Source organism: Planococcus citri, chromosome 1, assembly GCF_950023065.1.
Source record: "Planococcus citri chromosome 1, ihPlaCitr1.1, whole genome shotgun sequence".
In the NCBI taxonomy this organism is placed as follows: Eukaryota; Metazoa; Arthropoda; class Insecta; order Hemiptera; family Pseudococcidae; genus Planococcus; species Planococcus citri.
Genome location: NC_088677.1, coordinates 32049128 through 32070804, shown reverse-complemented (window position 1 = coordinate 32070804; position 21677 = coordinate 32049128). Strand labels below are relative to the sequence as shown.

Here is a 21677-nt window from a genome sequence, read left to right as displayed (position 1 = left end):
TTGGAAACTACCTAATTAAGAAATTTCCGAAATTTTAATAAGTATTTGATTTTCCATATTTTCACAAAGGGAAGTCATGAAACTCTCCAAAGACTTTGAATTATCATCATTCTGATAAAATATCGCTGGTGTTTCCTTTCTAACAATATGAAATACAGAAACAGAGAACACTAATGTGATATAAAGATCCACGTGCCAATAGTAATGCAGCTGTTAATACCTATCTATATTATGCTTTAAGAGTAATACGCATATATGCGTAGGATGTGTTATTTCATTGCTCATTACTTAGCAGATTCAACAATTTCATTTCATGACATAGATTTTTTCCAAGAAACACTACATTGAGTCACTGAACTGATATGTTATAGCTTATTGTAGCTTCTGAAAACAATGATGGAAATTTTAAATTTTTTTGTCTTCTTTTTTAATGAGAAAAATACATGAGAAAATTTTCCAAATTGTTCCTATTATCAGATAAAAACCGCTTCATCATTGAATATTTTTTTTTTTTTAGTTTCAAAAATATTTTAGTTTTGCATACCTATTGAACATTTAATTGAGGGAAAATTTAGATGATTATATTGCCTATTTATTAATTATAAAACTATTTATGGAATAGAACTGATTTCAAATATGCATACTAAACAATGGTACTTAGGTAAGTATGTACCTACTTCAAAAATTCAGTTATTTTACACAACATCTGGCAGACGTTTGTCTAGTCAGCGACGTAGAATATAGGTGAGTACTTAAACAATGAAAGTTTATAAAAATGAGTGGATTTTCCGATCATTAAATCATAACAACGTTATAAATCAAAATCATGTTAAAAATTAATTCGAGTTTAATTGGTACAGGTAACCGTTTAGCTTAATTATGCATTCTTCGAAAAGCACTTATTGGTGGTAGCTTAAAAAATTGTCTGTAAGAATTGAACAATATTGAACAATACTTGCATTATAGTAGAAATAGTTCATGTATCTGGTTCTGGGTTGAGATACTCAAGACGCACGACGCACGAGGCACGAGTCTTTTTTTTAAAAAAATTACCTTACTTGAGTGAAACGAATAGTCATAATTAGCCATTAGGCATTAGGTCTATTTTAAATTTTAATATTGTAGATTGAAATGAAAAAATGGTGGATGGAATTGAATTAGGCTCCTATACCAGTATAATATCTCAAGAATGCCATACTTTGACTTTTGAAGTTTTGAGATAGACCATCAGGAAAATGAAAATTGACAGGAATGAAAAAATATAATGAAAATCTATGTCGAATGAGTTGACGAACAAGCTTTAGGCAGGCGCTATAATCAAGCCACCAAGCCAAGGCCTAAACAGGTATTTTGACGCACCAAGACTAATAAAACCAAGACCAAGGGGCAAGGGGATCGTATTCGTATTCGTATTTCGTAGTATGAAAAAGAAATAGAAAATTGTAATTTGAGTAATTACCGATAAAGGACTGTGCTAATCTTGGAACTTCCTCTGCAACCTTTCAAGTTTGATGACTTTGATTCAATGTTTTGAATTTGATATTTTTGATAACAACTTGAGCCGAAATCCGAAAGTGTTTATTATAATTTTTCTCAAGAAATTCTCAGTATTAATTCGATTCATCATCGATAGTTTTTTTTATTACTTTCTTTCTGTAAAACATCACCTGTAAAATGTTCTACTCGTAAGTCGACACTACAGAATTCAATTTCTTATCTGTACGTATTGCAGTTTACCAAGATGAGTGGTGACAGTCGACAATTGAAAATAAATTTGCACATAAAGTTTCTTCAAAGATTTTTGCATAATGCTCCTAAAAGTTTAGCCACTTATGAACCAATAAGGTACGGTCGTCTTGTTATATTTTATCATAATTATTTCATCATATATGTACCATGCATCATATCTAAAAACATACGTGTTTTTTTTCCAGACCAACTATAATATTTTTCATAGTTTCCAGTTTGGATTTGTTAAATGATATAGACAGTATTTCAGCCGCCGAAAAGTCTGCAATTTGTGACTGGATATATCAAATGCAAGCGGAACCTCGAAGTAATTAAATCGGATCACAATCTTTCCGAACAGTTGTTATCTTCTACTATTCTAGTGTGAATAATTATTTGTTTAGGCGAAGCACATGAGGAAAGTCATGCAATGAATTATGGTTTCTTTGGATCTCGTACTTTGGTATTTCAAGACAGTGATAATCACGACCTATCCGAGTACAATTTTGGACAATTGGGAATGACTTATTCGTGCTTATGCACATTGATTATTTTAGGCGACGATCTCAGTCGTGTGAATAAGTCAGCTATTTTGAAATCCATCAAACATCTTCAAAGTGAAAATGGAAGGTTGGTTTACAGAACTGTTTCTAAGATGAATATTTTGATATACATTACATTACATTACATTACAACTAAGCTATTTTTCAGTTTCCTGGCCAACGTCGGAAGCAGTGAAAGTGATATGCGATTTGTATATTGTGCTATTGTCATTTGTTACATTTTAAATGATTTTTCTCATATAAATGTTCCTAAATGTGTGGATTTTATCTCCAAATCAGTGGTAAGTAGATTCATTTTGAATAGTGAGCCCGATTCAGTTATTAAAACATCGTTTCTTGATGTGAATTTCGATTTCAGCATTACGACGGTGGTATTTCCCTAGAACCAAATTTAGAATCACACGGTGGCTCGTCGTTTTGTGCGATTGCTGCCTTACATTTATTGGATCAGTTGAAAACAGCTTTAAATCCAAATCAAGTAAATAAATAATTTCAGTTTTAAAAATTTCATTTTATTGGTAAGTAATTCGGTGTAATATTTTGTAGCTAAAACGTATCCAAAGATGGCTGATTCTTAGGCAACAATCGGGCTTCCAAGGTAGGCCTGAAAAAGACGTCGACACGTGCTATTCGTTTTGGGTAGGCGCCGCGTTGAAGGTAATTCAAATCCCCCACGATTGATAATTTTGTATGGTTACAATTTCTCACCTCATTCTTACTGCTCTTAATTATAGCTAATCGATTCGTTTGATTTCGTTGATCGAGAAAAAAACAAGCAATCGATTATGGGTTGTCAAGATAGATTTCGCGGCGGATTCTCAAAATTTTTGTACACCGAAGTTGATTTACTGCATACGTACTTTGGTAAGAAACTATACGTTATGCTTACGATCATTGTTCGCTTCAGAGTATAAATTTTACGCGCTGTTTAATTTTTTTGCAGCATTGTGCGGGTTAAGTTTGATGGAAGAACCGGGTTTACTAGAAATGAATCCAGCTTTAAACATGTCCGTGCGAGCTTTTCGTCATTTGAAACAATTGCACGATACGTGGAATAACTGAATATGATATAAATCAAGTTATTTGTTTGGAAACATTGTCTTCGTTTCAAAACTTCTCAATCAAGATGTGTTGACACATAAAGGAAATGAATCGAACAAACGTAAGGAACGCACAAATTGTTACAAATTCAAATTGAATATAAATACGGAAATTTTTTTATAATTTTACGAGAAATGGCATCATTCACTTGGCTCATCCTTGATTCTTCTATTTCATGAAATCTACTTTTTTAAAAAAAACATTAAGTATTTGAATTTCAAACTTATCCTCATTGGTTCAGTAAGACTGCAATTATTGCACAAATTTCCTAGTTACCTGGATAAATATTATTTTTTAATCGCTCTTCCTTCAAATTAGCATTTAATTATTTATTTCAACTTGTTTTTGTATTATCTTTTGTAATGTCTAATAAAATGTAAATGATATTCTAGTCTGACTTGTGAGGAGACAACGTTTTCATTCACTTTTATAAAAGTAGGTATTTGTTGCAAAATGAAACAAAAAAATAAGAAAAACTAAACAATTTACGAATTTATTTAAAAGAATATAATGTGTATAAAATATCAATAAAAATTAAATTTCTTCATTTCTTAAAATTCGCGCTTCGAAAAATATATATGTAATATATATTTTTGTATTAATCTGTTATGAAATTTACGACAGGTAAAATTCAAATTTTCATTGATTTTTACATTCACGAATGGCGCTAGTTCCTTTTTGCGCTAAACTTTTACACTAACAGTGCTTCCTGAGCGATTATTCAGCGCTAGCGAGATGGCATTGGGTAATCGCCAGAAATTTGTACAAAAAATCGAGATATATAAAAAATAGATCCATACAAAAACACGTAACTTCTCTTCATTTTTTCGAAGGGGAAAACAGCGGTAGGATAAAGCGTTTGCTACGTACGCGATAATTTGATAAATCAAGCATCGAAGTCGTAATACAATTTCGCTACAAAAGCGCTCATTGTAAATTGAAATGGAAAAATACAATACATACATTAACGTAAGAGAGAAGAAACATGAGAACAAGTGAATATGTTACAAAGAGGTATGACAAACAATCTACGATGGTTTGGTAAAGGTTTCAAGAAAAATGTGGCTAGCAAATGACCCAGTGTTTTTGACGCTGATTACAAAAGTAACGCAGAAGAGAAAAACATCGTTAAATATTAATAAAAAGTAAATATTTACAAGATGAATTCAAAAAAAAGAAAAAAACCTACAAAGGTAACATTTCCTCTTTTTTTACAAGTAAAACAAAAGGTGATTAACTATTTTTTCGTCAGTAACGTGTAAAGATCACAGCATGTTATTCTGTGTAAACCCACCAATCTTTTTCGTAGCCTTCGTGTACGTGTTCTAACAATACTTTTCTTCGGCTATCACAATATCTGAGGAATTCAAGATTACAATAATTAAATAGGAAATGTTTCAGCAATAATTGCCTAAGTAAAATGAACCAACCTATATTTATCTTGCACTTTCTGTTTAATATCAGCTAAATTTTCTGATGTGATATCACGTTCCAAATATTCAGATAAGGTTTCAGTGGCGCTTTCTAAATCTTTTTGATTGTCCTAAAAAACCAAAATATATCATAAATGAAATACTGTTCTGTCTTACATTATTATAGATTTCTTCAAGTTTACTCACTTCGAATATAACGGACTGATTATTCTTTTTAAGATAGAATGCGAACACGTACGTATACATCAACGTTTGTCTGCATTGACATAAAATATCTACGGCTTTTTTCAAAAATTGAACCTGAAATCGAAATGTATTGTGATTAGAAATTCATCATAGAAAAAAGGTACCAGAGAATACTTGAAAACAAACTTACTTCAATCCAAGACATATTATGATGTTGCATTTCTTCCATTTTACCTTTGACCGAAGCGTATAATTTGTGTTCGAATTTCAATGACTGCATATGATTCATATAACGATTACAGTAGAATAGATATCTTTGCAAAGCTGACCTCGATCTTTCTTGAGCATCGCGAGCAGCTTTGGCTTCTTGTTCATCGTAGCGATTGCAGTTATACCTGAGATAGGAAGATGAAAGAAGAAGAATATTAATGATGCAATGATGAGAAACAGCATATAGCACAAATTTTACACTAACCACGACGATCCATGGGGTTCCCACGGTCCTAAACAAACCCAACAGAAATCAGCTTTGCAATTCTGATTTTTGCATATCATGTGGTTACAACCGCCGTCTTTTTCTATCGTTACGTTACATTTTGGACATTCCTGCGAAAAATGATGAATTTTAGAAACGTAACAAAGAGCAGAAAAAAAATCGTGCAAACCGAAACATTCTCCAATACCTTCGTATTAGCTGCGATCCAGTTCGATGTTTCCGAATCATCATCACATTTCTTGATCCATTTCTTCAACAAGTGACATTTCACGGGATCATGCCAATTTTCACCACATAAAAAGCAAAACGTGTGTAAACACTTGCAGGTTACAGGGCGAGGCTCAACACTTTGAACTTTAATCACATTATTGCAATCTGGCGATGGACACCACCTTAATAATCGATTACACTGCAACATTTACATAATGTAAAAATTATTTGTGATAAGAAAAAATTGCCACGACGTAGAAATCCAACTCACTTGCACAAAACTATTCGTAATAATTTGTTGATATTTTAATCTAACTTTTGAGTCTTTAACCAAACGCATAACGGTAGCATCATCGACCAGGATATCGCACCCATGTGCGGCGCATGAAATGGTTTGACCTAATCCTTCTTCCATAATTTTAGTAGTTAGATATTCGGTCCAACATTGAGTACAGAACCTATGGTTACATTCCAGTCCTGTCATCATCTATGATATAAAATATTTCAGTGAAAATAACAAGAGTAATCAACACACATGGAATAACGAAACAGCTGATTCTTACTGAGGTCGGCAGAGTCATGTAGCAGATTTCGCATTCTTCAGTACCAGTGGATCTTCGAGAAGGCTAAAATTCATGGTATAGGGGATTAAACATTGAAAAATTGTTTACTTTGCGTATTATATTTGGTGGTTACTACAATGGCATACTTTTTTCGGTACATTGACCGGTTTTCGAAAAGGATTAATGACTCTAGCTTCAGTGTATAATTGCTCAGGATCGCCATCGTAGAATCTTTCCATTAATTTTTCTTTATCCCATTTGAAGTGATTTAATAGAATTCTAATCGTAGTATGAGGCACCTGAAATGTCACACAAACAAACAAAATATTAAGGTCAATCGATTTCGTTAGTGAATATTATTTCGCAAATGAATAAACTTGAGTTGAAGGTAATACGAGAACAGTAAGGCTTTGGAATAAATACATATGTATGAATCATCAGTTGGAATTTCCACGCAAACACCACCACGAATGTGATAAGGAAATTAAAGAATATTGGTGTGAAAATAGATGAATTAAAGGCTTACTTTGGAAATCTCATTGATAAATAGGATAATTACTCGGAATACCACGCGTAGAAACAAAAGATAGGAGCATGTTCTGCTGATTAAGGTACATGCTTACATACAATTCAACAATGAATAACATACTTGTATAACGGAATTCACTTCTTTGATCGAATCTACCATGTGCTGGACGATTTGTTCTGTAGACAGAACTTCAAAGGGGTAATCTTCTGCTTCGTTCTGCTTCTCCCTTGATGTATTACTTTCAACATCCATTGGGAACTCAACATCATCACCACTGGATTCATTACCAGAGTCAATTTCGTCTGAAGGAATCTCCTCATCAGAGTTCATAATAATCTCAACCGACTTTTTATTAATTTTGAGGACGCTTTCACTTAAAATTTTATCACAAGAAAATTTAGATAAGGTCAGAACCAAAAGGGAATACAAATAGACGCAAATTGCAAAAGCAATAAGCGAAACCTTCGAAGTTTCAACGGGTCGTGCTAGATTCACCGACTCCTAGTCCAAAAGAGTCGAATCACTTTGATTCTGATTCTTTTCATGACTCTTCAATCCGGCTCACTCTCTTAACTTCTTTCGCTTGATAAGTTGATTGATAAATGATACTTCACCAACTTTTCAGTTTTTGTTAGTTAATTTTTTGTAATGAAATAAAAGAAAAAAGAACAGCGTTTTGCAGTTTTGTTTGTGAATTTCTTGGTACTACACAACAGTGCATATTTTGGCATTTTTAAGGGAATATTTCAGCGCCTATTTAGGGTTTTTTAGGGAAAGAATGTCCGATCTCTAGTTATAAAATAGTTGTTCCGTTGTTCTTGTTCCTGTAAAAAATTTCCAGATGTTCCAAAAAGTAATTAAACGAAATGGGTTTCAGTTTTCAACTCGTAATTGAATGTAGGAATGATTAAGTATTGATTACCTAGCTATACCTAAATTACGTAAATTATAAAATTTTCAGTTTCGTATCAAGACGTAAGCCGAATTTGTTGGAGCTCTAAATTAATTAATTAATTTCATTTTTTGGGAATCCATTAATTTTCCGTTTCAACTTTCAAGTTTTGAAGTTGGATTGATTTTTTTAAAAATAAAATTGTCTCTAATGCTAATTAAATTGATCATAATTTTCTTTTCAAAAACAATTTAAATTAAATTAATACCTAATCACACTGCGGTGCAGGAAGTTGGTGTGTGACAGGACTTGGAAAATTTTTCCATTTGTTTAGAGACTGATTGAGTGAAGTGAAGGGTGATGATTTGATGAACGACCGACTGATTCATTTCATGTTTGGACTGGGAGTCGGTGAATCCAGCACGACCCAGTTTCAACTGACCACCAGAGATGGAACGATTACCGATTATAATCGATTATAGCCGATTATAATCGGCCGATTAAAATAATCGGACAGCATCGATTAATCGGCCGATTAATCGAATCTTGGCGCTACCTATATTGTACTAATATTTCAGGCTTTTTCATTGGTCAATGGTTAAGTTGCAATGGGCCAAGGTACCGATCGTTCCGCATGACGTCATGTTTTGCTGTGTTTGGCCGTCGATTTAATCGACCGATTAATCGCCGTCGATTAATCGATTATTTCCGATTATTTTGAAGAAAATCATCGATGTAGCATCGATTATAATCGATTCCATCTCTGCTGACCACCGCTGATTCCAAAATGGGTTCAAGTTGACGAGTTCAACCGAAATGTGGAGCAAAGAGCCGAACATTCACGATGTTTTGGTGATGTGTGATGTTTGTTTACAGTCCTATTTAATAGATTGAATAGAAAAATACAATTTTAATTATGTAAATGAATCTGAATTGAAAAAACAATGGGTAAGAATGTTAATTTAATACGATTAATTTCGTACAATTTAATTATTTTTCTCCCAAATGGGCGTATATTGAGTACTTTCCAAATTATAAAATTGGTTCATTTGCTGTTGTGCGTATTGACATGTGATCGCTAATCGATTTGTTTTCATTGAAGAGCGCGCTCCTTCTTTGTTTATTTATAATTTTTTTTGTGAAAAGAACTTCCAAAGTTCCAACTTTTTCAGTTTTTCAACTTTCTTCTCTTTCACAAAAGTTGAAAGTTATTCGTTAATTTCATCATAAATTGTATTGCTCAAGTGAAAAGCGATGCTCCATTTGATTTGGTACCCGGTGAAATGTTTTGAATGATTTTTCTCTCGTGTATGTTTCAATGAAATCAACTCAACGTTACACTTTACAGATTGATTGCAGATAAAAGCATTTTTATTTTTAGTAACAGCACGTTCTCTTCACTCATTATATAAAATGTTTGTAATTTCGATTTAATTCCTACAAATGAACCCGATAAGTCGATCCTATAATTCCGTAATCATCGCAGGATAAAAATTGAATTGTTCGTACAGGTTATGTTACGGTTTGGAATTCAGAATTTAGAATAGATCAGGAAGTGGGTCGTCATGCATGATAATTAGTAGCAGATAATCAATTGTACTTGATAAATTTTCGTTGTATTTTCTATTTTGAATAATGAGCTCGATTTAATGATATTTTACACTTTCAGCGACAACGGTGCTATGGTCCGAGTACATTTCGAAATTTTCAGAAGAATGGGAATGCACTCATCGGAGTAGAATTCGTAATCGTCTGTGCCTTGCCATCTTCGCGAATCGACGAATACTTTCATGTTATTAAGGTCGACTGGTTTTAGAGAGGACAGGGGAAAAGTGAAAAACACTGAAGAGCAGTTTCAAGAATCATTTCTACAAGAAATAATTTGTGAGTGATTAAAGTTATTTTTCTATTTTTGTGTTTTCTATTTTCATATATTTTCAATTTGGCTGAAAAAATATGATAAATTGATGGGTTAAAGGGACCTTTAAAACATGAAACTACAAAATTTTGGTGCAATTTTCGAACAGTGCGATAATTTTGTTCAATGATAACATACGGATTTGTGTTATTTCATTCATAGTAAAAGGCAATCGTTCGTTTCGAGGGTAGTGATTCTATATTTTCCAAAAATCTAAAATAATAATGAATTATTCGTGAATTCATGATTCGACTGTATTTTTGATATTTCGTAAATTTCTCACCGAGTAAGTAGAATATTTCTATACATGGTGTATTGATTATGTTATCGAGCTAAGCTGAGTGTGTTTTTTGTGTTCTGCACTTTGTACTTTTCAACTACACATTTCTTCCTTAAATTTATGTAGAATCGTCATTAGTAGATAGCTTGTTGATGTTGATGTATGCTATAGCTCACGTTTAAATTGACTATTTATTCAGGTTGCCCTCAGAAATGATAATCGATGGACGAGCGACAGATAGCAGACTATTTTGTGGTAGCTGGGCTCCCAGAGTCCGAGTCGGATCGTGCTGAAGAGGATTCCGTCGGAAATTATTTGAAGCAGAGTTATGATCCGATAACGGACTTAGCTGTAATATTTCCCACTCAGGGTGAAACGATTCCTCCTGGATTTACTGTGATAAAAAATACACCAACAGGTATTCATTCGAATGAAAACTTGCTAGAAAATATAGCTATTTTTCCATACTAATTTTATTCGTGTTTCATAGGTATCATAGCTGATTTAAATCATGGCAGTTTGCGTAGTCCTGAAGTATTCTTATGCTTCAGAAGAGGAAAAGATAAACCACCGCTCGTCGATATCGGGTAAATATTCATAAACGTTTAATTTTTTTTAAATCGTTATTTCGCTGCGAAATATATATTGTACTTATTTATGCACCGAAGCGTCTAATAGTGTTAGAAAAAGGTTAATAGTTCATCTATACTGATGATGGAAAAATAATCATTCTGTCCTTGAACATTAATATTGACTATTTTCAATTTTTCTTCTCATTTGTCGCACGAAAACCGATTCGTTATCTTCGTCAAGTATGTAATACGTGACTTGGGTTTTTGTTCCGCAGCATTATGTACGAGGGAAAGGAGCGAATTCTGCCCGATTCGGAAATTTTATTGGAAACACCGACTGGACGATGCGCCAATGTTAATAACTCATCGGCTAAAACATTCGTTACGTATCGACGTGCTCAACCTACTATGCCATGCAATGCGTTGGTCGTCACCGATATCTGTGTAATAAATGTTAGCAAAGGAGAAGTTCCACCTCATGCATTTTGCATAATTAATAAGAATTTGAATAAAGGAATCGTAAGTTCGAACCTTGCGTTGTGATAAAATAAACCATGTTTAGACCTTGCCAATGAAATGGGGTTAATATATTTTCAGGTTGGTTCGGAGATTTACCTTTGTTATAAAAAGTCGATGAATCAGGCTCCAGCAATTACGTATAAACCAGGTACCATTCGTGATGTTCTATATTATAATAAGTATGGATTTTCTTCCAGTAAACTAATTTTATGTGACATTTTCGCAGCAATATTATCCAGATACCCAATAACGGATAAGAAAAGTTTCCCTTTACCGCAATCTGTACCTTTATTTTGTTTACCTATGGGAGCTACTTTGGAAGTATGGCCTTTCAATGCTCAGCAACCAGCGCCGGTTTTTTCTACGTTTGTGCTCACTGTTAGCGACGCTGCGCAAAAGGTGATTGATTAATCGTACATACAATGATTGCATAAGTAACGAGAAATTATTCTTCTCTTAACATTTTCTGATCGAAAGATCGAAATGACGAAATATTACGAGTTTCAATTGTCGTCAAATGTTTTGAATTTTCATTGAGAAATGTCAAAATATTGAACATTTACTTACTGTAACTCGTAATATGCATTCAATTTTATTCGCATTTTCTCTTCGACATGAGTTGGTAATTAATTTTAATGCCCGATTTTTAAATCGGTTCTTAAGCTTTGAATTAATACTTACCTTCGAGTTATGATCGATGTAAATGTAAATAAATGCAAGAAGGTGTGAAAAATTACGCTGATGAATGTTCATAGTACATATGACGTAATCATATACGTATTTGATCAGAAGCTATGACTAAGTAGGAAGAATTTTCATTTCTACTGCACATTGAATAAACGATTTCTTTCCTCTGCTTCGGAAACAACCTCTCTATGATTTATTATTCCTTATTTTAAATGTTGTACAGTTGGGTAATTCTGAATTTTGTACTTCTGCAGGTGTATGGCTCAGCGTTGACATTCTACGAAGAGTATCCCGAAGAAAAAGTGAACGAAAAACTTAAACAAAGGCTGTGTTCAAATTTTGATAATAAGTGGGATGCTTCTGATGATAACCAAGTTTCATTTCACGTTATTAAGTGTATTTGTTTGCTCTCGCATTGGCCTTTTTTCGACGCTTTTGAAAGATTTTTAAATTTCTTATATCAAATGTCTCGAGAGGCTTCGTGCAGTGTTCCAATCGAAAGGTATTTTTTCTAAAGTAGTTTTTTTTTCGTTTATTTGATATTGATTAATGATGGAGTATTTTTGGTAATTTTTGAATTCTGAGTCATATCTTGGTTTTCCGAAAATAATTAAGATTGATAATGACGAAGAAATCCATTCTTGGTACCCCAAAAATAATTTTTTTTCTCTCGAAATTTACGAACGTAAAAAATGTTATCTATTGCTGCGTCATTTATTTAATTTGTCAGGGTTTTCATTTTTACTCATCTTTCACCGTTTATAATAATAATTCATTCGAGCGTGCAGTATATTTTCTTATCTTTCCGCTTGAATGGAGTTCAGATACATTCAGTGTGTATTCAACTTTTATTACACGGATTCGGAGGGATTTTCGATAAAATCCCCTTTCACAATTTATGCAGATAGTTTTTAAAATGTAATTTTTCTGGAACGAATGTGTTTCAGATTTTTTTTCCGAACTTTATTCGATTTCATAAGAAATTATGAACACAATTTTAGTATGTTCGTATACTCGTAATTCTAAATTTGGTAATATGATTAATGAAAAATTATTATATCTTGCATCGTCCTTTTTTGTCAAACGTATGAATCAGAAGTTATGTGAAAACCATACGTTTATCGGTGAATGATCTTAGAATATTTGATGACTTCCTGATAACCTTCGACCTTCGTACACTCAAATTATTCGTAGGTACATATAAAATTCGATAAAAAAAAATTTCATAGAAATTATTTTATTCAAGAAATGTAAAATAGGTAAAAAAAATTCATATAAAATATAAAAATACTAAAACTCATCTTGAAAATTTTATGCTCCATATATTTTTATTTTATGCGATACTTTATTTGTTTCATAAATATGTACCTCGAATCGATAATGAAAATGAAAATAATTTTCCAGATATATATTACATTTCATGGGAAATGTGCCGTTTCCGTCGATTCAGCGACCTAGAATATTAGTTCAGCTTTCACCGATAGAAAGACTGATTTTAACACAGCCAGAAGATTTACCTCTTCCAAGAAGGTATAATTAATTTAACACTCTAGAATCTGTACTAATGATGTTTGTATAAATCTGGACGCCGAAAGCTCTTGGCGTTAAATTACTTTCTCTATTATTACCAAGGTCATTAATCTGATCGACTCGTATGACGTCCATCGAAGAATTTAAATCTTCGATTAATTAAAATTTATTCGGTAATAACGTCTATCTTCGGCGGTAATAACTCGATTTAATTATGCAATTGTTATGTTTAACGCAGCGGAGCTGGTTTCCATCAAATGCTCATGAACTTAGGCCCGGATAATTGTTTATTGTTATTGTTATGCGCATTAACCGAACAAAAATTGTTAATTCATTCCTTGAGGCCGGATGTATTAACTGCTGTGGCAGAAGCTGTATCGATGGTACATAGTAGCATATTTTTCTATGTATACAAATTTTACCGCTATGTTTGAAGAGTACACGAGTGATTAATATTATCTTATTATTTCAGATTATTTTCCCGTTTAAATGGCAGTGCCCTTATATACCATTATGTCCTTTAAGTTTAGCCGAAGTGTTACACGCACCTGTGCCGTTTTTAATCGGCGTCGATTCGAGGTTTTTCGATTTATATGATCCGCCTCCTGATGTGAATTGCGTTGATTTGGATACCAATAATATCACCGTGTAAGTTGATCCGAAGTTTTAATGTTGAAAAAAAAAATGCAAAATATATTTTTCATTCGATAATTTTTTCAGGTGTGAGAAAAAACGATATTTAACGTCCAAGTTGTTACCTAAAAAAGCTGCCAGGAATCTACGTAATAGTTTAGAGCTAACGTATCAAAAATTACATTCTTTTCTACAAATGCTACAGCTAAATGCGAACAATAAAGATTTGAACATCGATAAAGATTTTCAATTGAAAAGAAAAGAGGTTAGTTATTGACGAATCGATCGATGTAATGCACTGCATTTGATTACTAATTCATTATTTTTTCTCCATTTTTTTCCAGCAAAGTTTGGAGCTTGAAATTCAAGAAGCATTTTTAAAATTCATGGTACACATATTGAAAGGTTACAGATCTTATTTAATGCCTTTAACTAAAGCTCCAACTATCGGAGCAACGGATACAAATTCGCTGTTCGATTTGCAAAGTTAGTGTTCTCGTTTGAATGCACCGGATGAGTCATTCAAAGAAAATATTTCTCTATGATGTTTTTTATATTTTATAGGTTTTTTAAGATCTCGCGATAGATCGTATCAGAAATTCTACTCGATGATTACGCATACCCAGATGTTTATCAGATTCATCGAAGAACGTTCGTTTGTATCTGATTTAGAAGCTGGATTGGCTTTCTTTGACGAATGTATTGAAAAAGTACGTTCGTTTGATTGTATCCACCACGTATCTATTCGTTTCACATTTTTTGATTTTTATTTGGTGTTCGTATTTTACAGGGTGAGCTAGATGAAAGCGATGTACATCTTTTAGAGTTGGATGAATCACATCAGAGTGAAAGAACGGTGTTTGTTTCCCCTCCTGAGAATAATCTTCCCATTAATTCCGTTCAAATGCCGAATTATACATATCAGGTAAAAATGCTCACTCCGGAATGATTATTGTATCCTTTAGATGAAGTTTCGTTACGTTTGATTAAAATAACCGGTCATTTTTCAGAATGGTTTCGCCTTGAATTCGATTTACTTCTGTCAAAAGGGAATCCGAAATTATTTAGAAGTTACTGGCATGTCAGCTGTGCCAGGAAGTCCGTTAGCTAGGAGAACTAAATACGAAGTGAAAAGTGCCCAGAAATTAGCTCGTAAATATTTTACTTCACCCGATCTATGGGCCAAGTGCCTTTTAGGAACTTGTTATAGGTATGAAATTAATTCTGTTTGGTATAGTTTTTATTTGATATTGAAAGTCGAAAGCCGATTCTAATTTTTTTTTATTTGTTACAGTTTATGGTTTATTCACTTACCAAGTTACGTAATATTTACCGAACATAAAGTTTCATCCACTTTACGATTAGCTTACGATTTACTCGCCAGAATACAGAAGACAGGTCTTCAACCTACCGATGAAGTAAGCCTGGGCAGAAATATAACCGAGTTATTTCTTCTTGAATTTTAACGACTGATTATTGTTCTGTAGGTTTGTTATCGAGTTATGATGCAGCTGTGCGGTGCTTATAATCAACCAATGTTGGCGGTGAAATTGTTATTTTTAATGAAACGTAGTGGCGTTCAACCTAATGCTATTACGTACGGGTTCTATAATCGAGCTGTGCTCGAATCTAAATGGCCTTCCGATATGAGTAATTCCAGTCAACTCTTGTGGAATAAACTAAGGTAACTTAAAAAGACTATTTTTTTTTAAAAGACCTTTCACGTCTCACTGAGAGAATTGTAATTTTTTCGCAGAAATGTCATACATGCTACTGCATTGCTGAAGAAAATGGGCCAAGAAGCTGGTAAACGTAGATCATCTATGCAAGCCGAAGAAATTTCGTTGAACGACGGTTTACCCTTGATTAATGAAAATTGCGTTTACGAAACATCGAAAAATATCAACATGATATTCGGTAGTGGTGAGTATCGTTATAAAAATAAAACAGCTGTTTGAGGTATTCTTCGTGATTCACAAAATGTTTGGAATTTGGATCGAGTTCGCTGCGATTTTTTCGATCGAAAGTACGAAATTGTTGCACCAATTTGAGCGCTTGTTTTTATGATACATATAAATGTAGGGTGTGATTTCTGTTTTTGATCCTCCATCGGTATTTTGAATTTACGAGCTTTTCACTTAAGATCTTAGATGCCTCATTGCTGTACACATGTCCCCCCCCCCCCAAAAAAAAAGCTTATAGTTCTATCGATATTTTGATTTTGCCCAAGTAATGCTTGTTTTATGTTTTTTGGAGCGCTTATGTATTATTATTGCTTATTGTACATAACGTAGGAAGCCAAAGCGATATCGGCTATAAAAGCTCTTCCGGTGAGTTGAACAACGAAAGTACCGAAGTAACCGAAACTGATTCATCGGTAAGCGAACAAATTTCTAAAACTGAGTATTCCGAAAGCACTAACGAACCGTCGGGATTCTCTGAAAATGAAGACGATTCGTTGTTCGAAGGTTAGTATGTTGTAGAATAATTTGGATCGCGTGTAGCACGCTTTTAGCTGCGGTGGCTTCGTTTAATATATATATATTTTTTTTTTGAGAAAATGAAATGATTTTTCGACTGCTGCGGTTTGTGTGAATTTTAATATCATTTTACCGTTCATCTAGGTGGTAGTATTAGACGATCTAGTACCATCACATCCAGAGATATAGCAACGTTCAATCGGTTCTGTTCGAGAATGGGTAGTATCGTGAAAACAACCGGACCGTTTCGTAACCAAGGTTCTACCATCAATCAGCAGCAATGTATGATTATAATTGACATTTTTATATCGATTTTGAGATGAAAATGGAGAGTTGACGATCCTTTTTCTATTTTATAGACGAAAGTAGCGCTGGTTTATTAATGACTGGCGGAGTTACTATTTCGAATTTTTCTGAAAATGATGTAAAACCCTCGATATTGGAGAAAAACGCTTCTGTGTACAGTTCGCCTCCGAGAATACGATCTAATGCCAGGTAAAATAATAACATCGCATTGGATAACTTGCGGTCATATTATAGTATTGTCGTAATAATGGTTTAAATCAATTCTTGTTTTTAAAAATAGAACGAAACGTACCAGAAGTGGTTCTTGTTCGGAATCCGGAGTAAGCTTATCACCCAGAGCAACCAGACACTACCCCAATTATTACGGTAACCAGAACAGCAATAATAAACCTACTTCGCATGAGACCCCGGACTGTTATCAATTATTAACGAGGTTGGTATTTAAATTAAAATCCAAATGAGAGAAAATCCGCTTTCTCGTATTCTGAATTTCGTTGATATTATTGATAACCTAATTTTATTCTGTAGATCTGAAAGCTTTGCCAACGATGCTCAAATATTGAAGAATCTTCAAGAAATAAAAACACAGAAAGCTAATTTCGCTAATAACGATGTGATGAATGGAAAATTCGAAAATCATTCTCGTCCCGGTGCGAATTCATCTGCGTCGAATTATTCGTTGAATAAACAGCCTATCGCGAGGAAGAACAGTTTGCATAAATTGAAAGAATATCCGAAATGTGAAAGCCAAAATTCGTCGGCTGAAACGCTTCCTAGTTCTGGAACAGGTATGCTTTCCGATGCTAGTGATATTCCTACCGAATTAATTTTTTTCGACTACGTGGAGAGATCTGACAACGTGAAATTTTCATAATGTGGCTCAGTTTTGATCCATCAATGATTTTAAAATGATCTTCGAAAATTGGAAATCCAATAGTTGTTGAAATTCAGAATTTGAAGTCGAATTGTATCGCATTGTTTACCTCTCTATGGTGTCGAATGAAGTCCCAAATATCCATTTGCGTCTTCTATAATGATTATTTTCAATCTTTGTGATATTTTGATCGTATTCCATATAACAGGAAGCATGGACGACTTGATGGTGAACTGTAACACGTTCGTTAAAAGACCGACGACCAATAAAATCCTTATGTCGCTTAGCGGCGTTGGACGACTAAACAGCAAAATTCCATCCGAGCCACCATTCAGAAAAACCTCGGTTTGCTCTTTAGAAGAAATACGTCGTAAAGAGGAGAGCGAATCTTTGAATCGAGTCTGCAGTTCGCCTTCGTTGAAAAGCCCCGTTCGTACGCCAGTCACCGAAAACGATCCGCTCGGCGCTCTGAGCAACGAGAAAGAAATCGAAGACACGTGCGGAGTTCAAAAGTTACCAAATTTAGAAACCGTACGAAGCGTATCGTCTGAAATCGTACTAGATCGCACCGGCACGCCTATATTATTCGATCGAAGGCAAGAAAAATGGGATGCTACGAGGAAGACTAGTCATCATCATTCGACAGGCAGTGGAATCGATCGCACGTCCGACGAAGACGACGATTCCAGGTTGAAAGAACTCAACGATTCGGCCGACGAGAAAATCATATCGCGAGCTTCTACGTTACCAGCCGATGTGCGCGAAAGCGCCGAACAAGGCAGTCCTTTTAAAACAGGACTTGGTAATCTGAGTTCGAATTTCAAGCTTCCTTTCAGGTGAGTTCAAATGTGAATTTTAGCCACGCTATTTTGTGTGAGAATTTCGCTTGTTTTTTTTTCCTTGGTGGTATAATGATTTTGCTAGTAGTTGCTTTTTATTCGTATTAACGATTCGGATTAATTGGCTTTTGATATTGACGCGTTCGTTGGTGCTGCGATGCGTTGTTTTAGTAGCCTTTGAAATCTGGATTTGTTATTGATGTATTTTTATTTTTACCTGACACGACTGTTTCTTGCTTTTTAAAAACATTTTGTTTCATTTTCTTTGCTTCTTTCTTGATCACTGTAGTCGATTTTCACCTTCCCGGTTCAGTTTAAGAAATCCGGATATTCGTATAGGAACACAAATGATCGACGCTTTTAATAGTTTCAGGTAGGATGTGTGGTGCGCGTGATTTTGTTTTCCTTTATTTTTTTAAAAAAGTTTTTTGTTGTGTTTATTTGTGTTTTATTTGATAATTTTTATTTCACATGTACGTGTATTATGTTTGACTGTCGAATTTCTCTTAACTTAATCGTGTTCTCGTTTCACAGTCCGAGCAGCTTAACGAGTAAGAAGACGAATGAATTGATCATGGGTGGATTGAGCAAGTTACAAAGTGCTGCTTCGACGATGACGAAAAAAATCGACGAAATAAAAGAGGCTATTTCTACGAATGCTACACCATCGAAAGATGGGTAAGTTGAAGGCGTAACTCACCAGCGGAATTCAATGGTTCCAGACATTATAATATAACAATTTGTTTTTTCTCTTTGCAGGCAATATTTAGAAGATGAAAATGAAACGTTGAACGTTCATAATGGTGTTGCTAGTCTTGGTGGAGAAGAAACGCCAGTCAAGAGAAAAATATCTAGCGAATTTTCTCCCTCCTCTGTTACAATGCAGCTAGACTCCTGGGGAGCTAATTTAAAAGAATTATTTAGCGATGGTAGCAGAAAAGGAAGCACATCGAATTTGCAACCTTTAGGTAAGATGTCGCTGTGTAGAAAATGTGGCCAATTTTTTTTCTATTCTTTTTTGAAAGAGTAAAATCAAATTAAATTGACATATTTCCTTTTCAGGAGAGAACTCGCCGACATCGTCGCAACAATCGTTGGCACTATTAAACGAACGATTATATCCGAAAATTATTCGCGATAATCGTATCCCGGTTGCTGTTGAGCTTATCATGACTACGTGCTCAAAATGCCACCAATGTGCTTCACTTATATACGACGAAGAAATCATGGCTGGATGGTTACCAGAAGACTCTAATCTTAATACTAAGTACGTTCGGAATGTGAATGAAACTATCGAAATCACTCGCCAAAAATTGTTTTTTTCTCAACGTGAAATTTCCTTCCTGTTTCGTTTCAGGTGTCCGTTCTGTGATAAAGCAACCGTACCATTTTTATATGTATCTGTACTCGATTATCGTAGTAGTTCGGAAATATCTTCTCGGTTTACCAGCCAAGAAAGCGTGTCGTCTTCGCTGGAAAGAGTTCGTAGGAAAAGCTCGTTCAATAAATTGAACACATCGGTCAATTCGATTGGCGGTAGTCGTGCTTCCGTCGATATGTCCGCCACCGAAGAAGATATCAAATCAAAAAACGTTCATACCCTGGAACCGATCGTTGTACCTTATTTAAATCCGTTGGTTTTACGTAAAGAACTCGAGTCCATTTTGAATACCGAAGGCGATACGTCACTGACTCGGTCTTCTTTCGTCGACGAACATCCCATTATTTATTGGAATATGGTAAATTCATCGGAGAAATCGTATTCGAAGTGTTCTGGTAATTTTCTACGTCGTCAGCGGTAATATTCTATTGATTTTTCACAGGTGTGGGTATTCGAACGAATCGCTGCATCGTCACATGTAACCGGTTTATGTCTGCATGCGAATTCGGTCATCGGAACTCGAGATGAGTCCACGTTTCATCCTTCATGGGCTGAATGTGACCATAGACATGTGCTCGTCAGAACGTTATGGGATAATCCAATTTTATACGAGGAGGTAATTTAAATTTGAAAAAATGTTCCATTTTGAAAAAATATGATCATCGTTACTCATCAGTTGTAGTAGGAAAGGTGAAAAGGGAATGCCCAATATTTTTTTTCGTTCTAGAAAATTTGAATTTTTTGGTCATTTTTTCTTGGATTTTTCTACTTGCACTTTTTATAAAAATTAATTGTTGATGAGGTTAGAAGATGAATTTGAATCGAGCGAGTACTTTTAAATTTTTGTGTTAGAGGGTTGCATATAGTTTATGCATCAACTAATAGTCTAATCGATGTGAAATGTTTTCAGGTCGGCTATCCGATGTACGTTTTATGGAATAAGAACGATAAAGAAAGCGACCTGTTGAGCGCTTTGCTCACAGATAACACAACCATACCCAGAAGGTCTGTATAATTCAACTGGATCTAGGTGTATTGAACTTGCAATTGCGTAATCATTTTCACCTTAATAATTTCTTGGACCATTTTACAGTTTAATGGAACGTGTCATATCGAGTATCCAATATTGCGACTTGGCTGATCCAATAAGACGTGTAGCTGCCGAAAGATTGAAACTGAAAAGCCACGGCATCAATCACAATTATTCGCTTTACAGAGATATTCTATTTTTAGCCTTTGTTGCTTTAGGAAGAGAAAATATCGATCAAAGTAAGCATCAAATCGATTAATTTGAAATTTTGTATCATATTCACAATCCCTACTGGATATTTTGACTCGTGTGTTGTGTTACAGGTGCTTTCGATAGAGAATATCAATCAGCTTTGGAGAGTTTAACGCCGGTGGAACGCGACTCGAAAATGTATCTACGTTGTGACAATCCTAACTTGAATACACCCGTATATTTCAGACATTATTTTAAAGAATTAGAATTATAAGTGCATTACATGTTGTCTGTTGGTAATTTTTCTCCATTGTTTGTTTTTTTTTTGTTTCCTTGATGGAAATTCCGCTGTAATACGTAAAAAAAAGAGATGTATTTCTTTTATTTTTCCCTACCATTTTTGTTAATTGTTGAACGATATGCATATTTATTTATTAATATAGTGTAATATCGAGTATAGGTCGTTTTGTACCAGTATTATATAGTATTTGTTTTTTTTTCTACATCGGATTACTCCAATACGAAGTTTATTTCACCATCCAACTAATGCTTTGTAAAATTTTAAACGAAACCGTTGATAGGAATTTTATTTTATTTTAATGGCGATGGCTCCCTTCTGTTTTTTTTTCTTAAGAAAAAAAGAATGATTTTACATTTTTTTAGGAAAATATACATATTTATTTATATTGTATTGTTTTTTTCCTTTTATACCAGTATTATTTTAGTATTCGATTT

At 34.1% G+C, this 21677-nt stretch overlaps 3 protein-coding genes across 4 annotated transcripts; 2 read left to right on the top strand and 1 right to left on the bottom strand.

The window, feature by feature from the left end:
* Positions 1–619: 619 nt before the first annotated feature.
* Positions 620–3783, top strand: betaggt-I (geranylgeranyl transferase type-1 subunit beta). The gene is made up of 8 exons (XM_065343836.1): positions 620–1845; positions 1935–2056; positions 2133–2358; positions 2440–2572; positions 2650–2769; positions 2838–2948; positions 3026–3155; positions 3235–3783. The coding sequence occupies exons 1-8, from the start codon at positions 1742–1744 to the stop codon at positions 3351–3353; spliced, it is 1065 nt and encodes a 354-aa protein (XP_065199908.1). The 5' UTR covers positions 620–1741; the 3' UTR covers positions 3354–3783.
* An 86-nt stretch (positions 3784–3869) lies between these two features.
* ari-1 (E3 ubiquitin-protein ligase ariadne-1) lies at positions 3870–7287 on the bottom strand. Its single transcript, XM_065343835.1, has 10 exons — positions 6930–7287; positions 6427–6579; positions 6281–6343; positions 5989–6204; positions 5695–5916; positions 5487–5617; positions 5202–5406; positions 5012–5125; positions 4823–4935; positions 3870–4749 (listed from the first exon to the last, which is right to left on the bottom strand). The coding sequence occupies exons 1-10, from the start codon at positions 7137–7139 to the stop codon at positions 4668–4670; spliced, it is 1509 nt and encodes a 502-aa protein (XP_065199907.1). The 5' UTR covers positions 7140–7287; the 3' UTR covers positions 3870–4667.
* A 1574-nt stretch (positions 7288–8861) lies between these two features.
* On the top strand, positions 8862–21628 carry Crag (DENN domain-containing protein Crag). 2 transcript variants are annotated; one of them, XM_065343806.1, is made up of 34 exons: positions 8863–9297; positions 9371–9585; positions 10099–10317; positions 10390–10486; positions 10747–10990; positions 11069–11138; positions 11217–11389; positions 11932–12179; positions 13082–13207; positions 13446–13590; positions 13680–13855; positions 13928–14105; positions 14185–14326; positions 14405–14550; positions 14631–14765; positions 14851–15050; positions 15135–15258; positions 15328–15524; positions 15597–15763; positions 16135–16308; positions 16465–16602; positions 16680–16815; positions 16907–17059; positions 17155–17414; positions 17709–18336; positions 18629–18712; positions 18874–19017; positions 19099–19307; positions 19402–19606; positions 19697–20078; positions 20163–20336; positions 20631–20725; positions 20814–20989; positions 21074–21628. In XM_065343806.1, the coding sequence occupies exons 3-34, from the start codon at positions 10122–10124 to the stop codon at positions 21214–21216; spliced, it is 5865 nt and encodes a 1954-aa protein (XP_065199878.1). In that variant the 5' UTR covers positions 8863–9297; positions 9371–9585; positions 10099–10121; the 3' UTR covers positions 21217–21628. The 2 variants fall into 2 exon arrangements, with proteins under 2 accessions (XP_065199879.1, XP_065199878.1); XM_065343807.1 differs by lacking the exon at positions 18629–18712 and having other exon boundaries at positions 8862–9297.
* Positions 21629–21677: the final 49 nt, after the last annotated feature.

Excerpts from the sequence above, each read along its gene's own strand:
- betaggt-I (XM_065343836.1), top strand. The coding sequence starts at position 1,742 with ATGAGTGGTGACAGTCGACAATTGAAAATAAATTTGCACATAAAGTTT. Across the intron at positions 2,573-2,649 it reads ATTTTATCTCCAAATCAGTG|CATTACGACGGTGGTATTTC; the intron begins GTAAGTAGATTC and ends TTTCGATTTCAG. Across the intron at positions 2,949-3,025 it reads GGGTAGGCGCCGCGTTGAAG|CTAATCGATTCGTTTGATTT; the intron begins GTAATTCAAATC and ends TCTTAATTATAG.
- ari-1 (XM_065343835.1), bottom strand. The coding sequence starts at position 7,139 with ATGAACTCTGATGAGGAGATTCCTTCAGACGAAATTGACTCTGGTAAT. Across the intron at positions 6,580-6,929 it reads AAGTGAATTCCGTTATACAA|GTGCCTCATACTACGATTAG; the intron begins GTATGTTATTCA and ends GTGACATTTCAG. Across the intron at positions 5,407-5,486 it reads GAACCCCATGGATCGTCGTG|GTATAACTGCAATCGCTACG; the intron begins GTTAGTGTAAAA and ends TTCCTATCTCAG.
- Crag (XM_065343806.1), top strand. The coding sequence starts at position 10,122 with ATGGACGAGCGACAGATAGCAGACTATTTTGTGGTAGCTGGGCTCCCA. Across the intron at positions 16,603-16,679 it reads TACCATCAATCAGCAGCAAT|ACGAAAGTAGCGCTGGTTTA; the intron begins GTATGATTATAA and ends TCTATTTTATAG. Across the intron at positions 20,337-20,630 it reads ATCCAATTTTATACGAGGAG|GTCGGCTATCCGATGTACGT; the intron begins GTAATTTAAATT and ends AAATGTTTTCAG.